The sequence below is a fragment of the Chiloscyllium plagiosum genome, chromosome 7 (genome assembly GCF_004010195.1).
Source record: "Chiloscyllium plagiosum isolate BGI_BamShark_2017 chromosome 7, ASM401019v2, whole genome shotgun sequence".
NCBI classification, from domain to species: domain Eukaryota; kingdom Metazoa; phylum Chordata; class Chondrichthyes; order Orectolobiformes; family Hemiscylliidae; genus Chiloscyllium; species Chiloscyllium plagiosum.
Genome location: NC_057716.1, coordinates 59,503,876 through 59,512,671, shown reverse-complemented (window position 1 = coordinate 59,512,671; position 8,796 = coordinate 59,503,876). Strand labels below are relative to the sequence as shown.

The window sequence follows — 8,796 nt, the reverse complement described above, 5'->3', positions numbered from 1 at the left end:
TAAGGTCCTAGGGAGTGTTGCTGAACAAAGAGATCTTGGAGCGCAGGTTCATAGCTCCTTGAAAATGGAATCCCAGGTAGGTAGGATAGTGAAGAAGGCATTTGGTATGCTTTCTTTTGTTGGTCAGAGTATTGAGTATAGGAGTTGGGAGGTCATGTTGTGGCTGTACAGGACATTGGTTAGGCTACTGTTGGAATATTGCGTGCAATTCTAGTCTCCTTCCTATCAGAAGGATGTTGTGAAACTTGAAAGGGTTCAGAAAAGATTTGCAAGGATGCTGCCAGGGTAGGAGGATTTGAGCTATAGGGAGAGGCTGTACAGGCTGGGGCTGTTTTCCCTGGAGTGTTGGAGGCTGAGGGGTGACTTTATAGAGGTTTACATAATTGAGGGGCATGGATAGGGTAAATAGACAAAGTCTTTTTGCTGGGGTCAGGGAGTCCAGAACTAGATGCATAGGTTTAGGGTAAGAGGGGAAAGATATAAAAGAGAGCTAAGGGGCAACTTTTTCACACAGAGGGTGGTATGGGTATGGAATGAGCTGCCAGAGGAAGTGGTGGAGGCTGGTACAATTGCAACATTTAAGAAGCATTTGGATGGGTATATGAATTGGAAGGGTTTGGAGGGATATGGGCCGGGTGCTTGCAGGTGGGACTAGATTTGGTTGGGATATCTGGTTGGCATGGACTCTATGACTCTAAGTAATTAGGTATATTCAGTTCCTGTTCCTCAATGACTTGCCACCCTGTCTCATATTCAACTTACTTGCTTTTAACTTTGAAATGAGTGTGTAAGTTATGCATGTTTGTTTTAGTTTGGTACCTAACTCAACGTTACTCAAATTTCAGTACCAAAACTGCTATGTAGATCAACTGATTTTATTGAGGTAAAAACAATGACTGCAGATGCTGGAAACCAGATTCTGGATTAGTGGTGCTGGAAGAGCACAGCAGTTCAGGCAGCATCCAAGGAGCTTCGAAATCGACGTTTCGGGCAAAAGCCCTTCATCAGGAATAAAGGCAGTGAGCCTGGAGTGTGGAGAGATAAGCTTAATAAAATCAGTTGATCTACATAGCAGTTTTGGTACTGAAATTTGAGTAACGTTGAGTTAGGTACCAAACTAAAACAAACATGCATAACTTACACACTCATTTCAAAGTTAAAAGCAAGTAAGTTGCTGTGCTCTTCCAGCACCACTAATTTTTCCAGCACCAGCAACTGATTTTATTGTTTAACTTTGTGTCATAATTGTGGATTTTGGAGACTTTAATGATTGTTAGTTCATCCATGCAAAAATCTATGCTTTCTTGATTTCTTGGCTATTCCAATAACGCCTACCAAACTTTTGACCTGATACCCACACAGGAGAACAAGGGCAGAAATTGTACGTGGGCACCACTGCCTGCAAATTCCTCTCCAAGTTGCATGTCACTTTGACTTGGAATTATATGGCCATTCCTTCATGGTTACAGGTTCAAAATCTGAGAATTTGTTGTTTCTAATAGTATTGTTGGTGCATCTCCAGCAGCTTAAGAAGGCAGCTCGGGGGCAATTAAGGTTTTTTTAATTTTGACAAAGTCAACGTCCTATTAACATTTCCAAAGTTACCAAACTAAGCTTCCCCACAATTGCTCCTCTGTCACTTAGCTTGGCGGAATTGCCCTAGCTTATTTCTGCTAACCAATTGAGTTTGAAGGATTTTCTCTTGGATCCTTTTATTTTTCATTCACATGACCTCCTGTGATATTTTAATTGACTTGCCATTTGCAATTGTGATTTCAACAATCTTAGCCCTAAATTTCATTTATAAGCCTTGGCACTTGCATTTGTGAATGCAGCATCCTGATTCACCTAAACGCATTGATACTCAGCTGTATCTGACACCACCTCCTTAGTCACTTCATCTGCCTCTGAATTTTCCTGTCACTTGTCCAACACCCAAATTTTCAGAAACAGAAATTTCCACACAATAACTATTGAGAAGACTGAAGCTATTGCCTTTGGTTCCTTCCACAAACTCATTGCTTTCTATTGTTACCATCAGATATTTAAGTTACAGTATCATAGTCATACAGCATGGAAACAGACTCTTTGATCCAATCAGTCCATAATCCGAAACAAAACTAGTCCCATGTGCCTGCACGTTTCTTATTCATGTACTTAGCTTTTAACCATGGTAACCGTACCCACATCCAACACTTCCTCAGGAACTTCATTCTGTACATGAACCACACTGTATGTAAAATAAAATGTTGAGCAAGACCACTTGCAATTTTGTTTGTTTGCCCCACACTTAAGTTTCTGATACGTTCGTACCATCCCCATGATTTCGAATAATCTGTTCTTTTCTCGACTTGTGTCCTACTGGAAAATTTACAAATTTTTGCTGAGCTCTCCCTATCTCTAACTTTTCCATAATTTTCCATGCAACTGGACCCAAACTCCCCACTATTTAGTTTAAGTTGTTTGAAACCAATGTTTGGCCTTATGGTTTTTCTCTGAATTTCCTCCAGCACTTTAAAACTTCTCAGTAACCGAAACTAGTTGCAGTGTGTGGACTGCCTTTGTCGCAGTCATTTTAACCACAGTTTCGGATCATCTGGTTCTCCATTGTTTCAATGTGCTGACTTGTTGGTCTGCATTAGTTGAGACATCCTGAATGTCTACAGGATTTCTGAGTCTTTCAGATTCATTCTTGGTTATTTCAGTATTGCCCAATGGTTATACCTGCCACTCATTTTTCCTTCCTATGTGAAAAGTCGATATCTATTTTGTATTATGTTTTATCTGATTTTATGCTGTACAAATAGGTATGTTTTAAAATTTATAGGGTTTCTGAACTGTCTTGATTCTACTGCCATTGCTAATTTGCGAATGTGATTTAATTTCTATCAAACTTCTGATTTCAAATATTTGGTGTATTAAAAGCTAGAATATTTACAGCACTGTTTCCAATAGCTGCTGATAGACTATTCTTTGCCTGTGGGGTGACCGCCTCCTCACACCTCTGGTGTATAGAATGTTCCATTTGGACTTGAGCAGCACAACCAACTGACATTACTTCATCCAATGTATTTGTCTTGGATGTATTGTAGGTTTAAGAATGTCTGCATTATTGATATTGCATTGTACATTTTGCATACCTAACTATGCAGTTCCATCTGCCTTTTAAGAAATAGAAATTTTAATTCTGATTTACTTCAAAAAAAACTGCAAAATGAGGTTTTCCTTTCAGTGCAAAGGATATGTATAGAAAGGTTTTAATTTTTGGGATCCTCAAAAGAGGCTGTTTAATGTCAGAAATCTGAACACCCAGCCATTAATTTTTAAATTTTATTGAAATCTTATGGGTAGTTTATGTTTAAACACTTCACGATCCTGAATGATGATATTACTTGATGAGTCAGATCCCAGATTCCAATCTAACTGGATTAATCATGCTTCATTTATTTAATGAGGTGGCCTTTCACTGAAACAGTGCTGTAGTTTTAACAATAAAATGGAATTTCTTTGCACAAAAGAAAATAAAATAGACTAAACCAAATTATTTATATGTCACAATTTGAAAGATTCTGAAGCACATAGTAAAATATTCCATGTATTTCAAAACCGCCCCACCCCCCCCGCGCCAAGACAACTTCCTTCTCATTTATATGTATGCGGTTTGAGTTATCTGTTTCGTCTTTAGTTTTGAGTATAATAATTTTATCTTTTCAGTCTTCCCAAAACTGAGCTTAGTCTTTCTTGCCTTTGAATAATCCCTTCGGGCTTCAACCCAAAAATTTCACATCTAGAACTTTCAGAATAAACTCCTGATCATGAGACGACCTATCTCCTAATAGGTCTGAATGAGCTCCTTTTTTCATGGGAAACTGGTGCACATCTAACTTCTATCAGGACCTCAGCAAACAGAAACCAAAATGCTTTCCAATCTCTCTCGCAAACAGAAACCAAAATGCTTTCCAATCTCTCTCGCAAACAGAAACCAAAATGCTTTCCAATCTCTCTCGCAAACAGAAACCAAAATGCTTTCCAATCTCTCTCGCAAACAGATCTCTCTCTCTCTCTCTCTCTCTCTCTCTCTCTCTCTCTCTCTCCATTTTAGAGCTAAATACTAAAAGTTAATCATTAACCACTATACACCTGCCCCATCCCTCCCTTATATATACACACACCAAATCTCAAAATGCTATTAAAATATTGCACACTCTGCATCACAACATAATGGGGAATTAAATAAAATAAGAACCATTGAATGACCACTATAACTTGAGACCTTTGCTATAAACTCATTGCGCTGTGAATTTCCCCCGGATTTCTTTTGTCCATTACAAAAATCTTGCTGATTCATTCTGTTCTTCTGGGACTGACCAAAGTTATGCCACAGCCCCCTCAAATTCGTTTTAACTGGAGCCCAAAGGGAAAATTATTCTGCAAGATAGAAATTTTCACATGGATCCCCCAATTCGCTTGTTGCAAAGTAATTCTTCAGTTCTCTTTAAAAGCTTAGCTGTGGACTTTTCAGTTCAAACTTCTTAGTTTTCAATGTGGGGGTAGATTTCTTCCAATAGCTCCAAGCTAAGTACATCTTCAAACTGCTTTAGCAATCCCCACCTCTCCCCATTCCAACTAAGTTTGAGCCACCTTCTATATTCAGAAAGGTGAATGAGAAAGTTAGAACCTTAAAGTGCTAGCCCAGCTACCACATCCCCTTGTGCTCACCTGACCCGATGATCTGCTGCTTTTACAGACAAAAATTGTAATTGCCTTTTGTGAGAAACAAGTTGATAAATTCAACAAAGCTATCTTCTTCTAAACCTCATTACCCAGCTCCATGACAACATACCTGGAATGTGCTGAGCAGGAATGTAAATGAGTTAGCTTTCACCTTGAAAATTGAAACTCTATTTTAATAAGGTGACCCATCGAAATTAATTTAACTCCTTCCAGATCTGCTGACTTATCAGGGAACTCCCTTGCTGACCAACTATTTTTAGCATCTTTTCATCTAAAAACAGCATAAATAATTTAAAATATTTTATTGATAAATTAAATAATTATTCAAGCCCAGAGCACTATATTTCTAACCTTGACCGTGCAAGATAAATGTAGGTTAGTCTTTAACTATAATTAGCCCAAATTGTTTGACGTATTATTATATGGTTACTTACTAATTTATGGAACAGGTTTTCCTTATCTTACACATAACAATTTTAGTCTTTAAGCTAGAAGTTCCAGATGTGAATTATGGCTTCAAATATTTGCAACTATAATGATCAAGTAATGAATTGTTTAGTTTTCATAGCAAGCCCCATGTGATTTCTGTGGCAGCGAGCATTTGTAACTTAAAAATTGCGCAAACTGAAGTGAGGATTTTTCATGTTTTCACCTATCACAATGTTTAGTGTAGAGGAAGGTGAAATCACTTGCCTTGTGTCCAGTTTTGCTGTATCTTGGTTTAGGCTTGCATTCTCCATGGTAGTACCTCTACCAATCAGTCTGAGAAAGTGTATAAGATATAAGTAGGCAAGGAAAGAGTTAAGTTCTGAGTTTTTTTTGTAAAATAAGAGGTTCAGCTGAGCATGACTCCTATCAGAAGAACTTACAGGTAACAATGGGGAGGTTGGAGGCAAGGGTAATTGGTAAACAAGTTGGAAAAGCATTCATTATGTAGAGCCATTTAACAAAATGAGGTAGCATTCAGTATGTGAAGTCAGTTAACAAGGTTAGGAACATTAATTGTATAACAGCAGATGGATTCATCTTTACCATTTGCTCGCTGATTATAACCGTCACCCATCAATATGTATGTTGCCTTTTCTGGATGCTCCTCCCTGTAAAATGACTACATAATTCATTTAACAAACCGCTATTCCAGAGAAGACCGTGAATTCATATCTCTGTGCACGTGGGCGATTGTTTTCTCTCTGTCTCTCCCAAGGCCATGAATGAAGATGAAGGTAAAACTATACGGTGTCTGAGCGTTTTGCTTCAACAGGGGTTGGGGGGGCGGGAGTGGAGGAGGGGAGGAGATGAGCGGGTCGACAAGTCCACTTGTCTGTCAGCACTCTCCTCTCATTCTGTATAAGATGGTGTTTTCCCTTCTCATTGGTATTTAGGTTCTGATGAGCGCAAGAACAAAAGCTTTGACAAAATGTAATTTTGTTTTCAACAATGCTTGTGTTCAATTTAGCACAATAAAGGTAAACTTTGTTTCACTGTTTTACAGATACTGAGTGCAAAACATTCTGGAAGAAAGATAGTGCAGAACAGACTTGTTACCAATTTAACTTCCACTCTCTGCTCTCCTGGAATGAGGCTCGGCTTGCCTGTCAGAGTCAAGGAGGGGATCTTCTGAGTATTGCTGATCCAAAGATGCAGAAATATATTTCTGGTGAGTTTGTATTAATCATACGTGATGTACGTGAAATCTGGTGAGCTTTGACAAGTGAGTTCCTGTCCCATTCAGTTGATAACTCTTCTATAAATATGGGCAAATTGTGAAAATAAAGACCATATTATGTTTTAGAATCCTATCCAAAAATGTTATATTTGGTAATTTTAAATTAAAATTCTTTGGAATGTTGAATGTATTTTCTTTTGTAGTAGTTGACTAAGTTGGAAACTTATTCCCAAAAAAATCAGTCAACCTCACCCAGATTACGGAGAGAGTGCACATAAGTGGACTTGAAACACCCATCAGCCATGATTAAATGAAAGAGTAGACTCAATGGGCCGAATAGCCTTGCTTGCACTCCTATGTCTTATGGTTTTATGGTCTAAATTATTAAAAGTAACACTAAGTTGCATAAGGCATAATGCTGGTGAAATACTGGATTCTACGGTGAGAGGTAGAGAATGTCCAAGTCGAAATGTAATGTTGAATCTATATCAAATCATTGTTTTTATGTACTATTTGTAGTTCCTCTGCTCCATAGGAAGGCTGTTGAGCACTCAAGTACAGTGTAGGTTATCACAAATGATGCCTGATGCAACTAACTAAAGAATGTGGTACAAAATTCTGAAAAGCTATGGCCATTATCACTGAATCAGATAAGATCTGATTTGATGGGTTCTTCAATTTCTGAAGGAAGCAATAAAATAGGGAGACTGAAAGTGTTCCCTTTTTCTTGAAAAGGAACATCTGTGTTGAATGCTTAAATTTGGGACAGGGACCAAAATGACCAGAGATGGTGATTGAAGAAGCAATCATAGACTGTGGAGGTGGTAAGAGGGGAAAGATGGGGGAACACAGATTGCTTATTCCCAAACACTCCAGGCAATATTGACAAGATGATTCGTGCAACTTCCACCCACTCGCTAGGAGCAAGTCTCACCTTTTCAGACCACCAGCAGTTCCTGTAGGGCCAGAGCTAAGCAATTGATGCTGCTAGGGCTACAGGTAAGTGTGCAGAGAATACAGGCATTGATGTTCAACTGAGGTAAGTTTGGGGTTTTGGGCAGAAAGGAATTGGACATCTTGGAGAAGTAGAATGGGATTAGATTTTGTAGAGCAGGTGAGGAGAATGGAGCACTCCTTGACAGTGAAGGAAAAGTGAGGAATGTCCATTCTGAAAGGCAAGGGCTTCCCCTCACTCACCCTTGCCAATATGCAGGCAGCTTCACAGTCACTAAGACCTCCTCTCCACTTGCCCACTTCAGCCTGCTCAGATATTGTGGTTAATGTACTGCATCCCTTCAATCTATTGGTCCCACAAGTCCCATTTGGATTTCCCAACTGGCTAGAAAAACAAAAATTGAATTCCAGTTGTTGATTTTGGAACCTCGGCATTACCAGCTCTGAAAGGTCTATTTTCCCGTGGTAGTTTGCACCTCCTGATTATTGAAGCCAAGCTGTCAGTTTAAAATCTTGACTTTAGGAGATGTTGTAGCTGTTTCTTCAAAGTGCAGAAATACTAACCAATCAGTGTTTCATCTGAAGAGTAGTATAAAAGCTCTTTAATGTTACTTCATCATTGCTACATGCCTCCCTGTAATTGTCATAAATGTAATTTTTAATAGAGCAACCAAATATTCCGAAGAAACTGTGGATTGGCCTCAATCAAATGAATGTAGCTGGTGGCTGGCAGTGGTCTGATGGAACACCTCTCGTATTTGTTAATTGGGATGATGGTAAAAATGTTTGATAAAGTTGTTACATTATCACACATCAAGTTTGAAATTGAATAATAAAACTTCTGAAGACAAGAGATTTTCAAACCCACAGACTTCCAAATCTACCTGGATTACACCTCCTCCCGCCCTACCTCCTGCAAAAATGCTATTCTATATTCCCAATTCCTCCTCCTCCGCCATATCTGCTCTCAGGAAGACCAGTTCCACCACAGAACACACCAGATGGTCTCCGTTGTTAAAGACTGAAATTTTCCCTCCCACAAGGTTAAAAATGCCCTCCAATGCATCTCATCCATGTCCTGCATCTGCACCCTCGAACCCCACCCCTCCCACCGCAACAACAAGGACAGAACCCCCACCCAGTCCTCACCTTCCACCCCACAAACCTCTGCATAAATTGCATCATCCTCCAACATTTCCGCCACCTACAAATGGACCCCACCACCAGGGATATGTTTCCCTCCCCACCCCTATCTGATTTCTGCAAAGACCATTCCCTCCGCGACTGCCCGGTCAGGTCCACACGCCTCTACAACCCACCCTTCGATCCTGGCACCTTCCCCTGCCACTGCAGGAATTGCAAAACCTGCGCCAACACATCCCCCCTTCACCTCCATCCAAGGCCCCAAAGGAGCCTTCCACATCCAAAGTTTTACCTGCACT

General features: G+C 39.6%; 1 protein-coding gene across 1 annotated transcript in view; it reads left to right on the top strand.

Moving 5' to 3' along the window:
- LOC122551927 (lymphocyte antigen 75-like) overlaps window positions 1-8,796 on the top strand; it is a 138,564-nt gene that overhangs the window by 10,173 nt on the left and 119,595 nt on the right. The window contains exons 4-5 of the mRNA XM_043694497.1: window positions 6,227-6,391; window positions 8,020-8,130. Coding sequence (XP_043550432.1) covers window positions 6,227-6,391; window positions 8,020-8,130 — 276 coding nt within the window. The remainder of the gene's footprint in view (window positions 1-6,226; window positions 6,392-8,019; window positions 8,131-8,796) is intronic.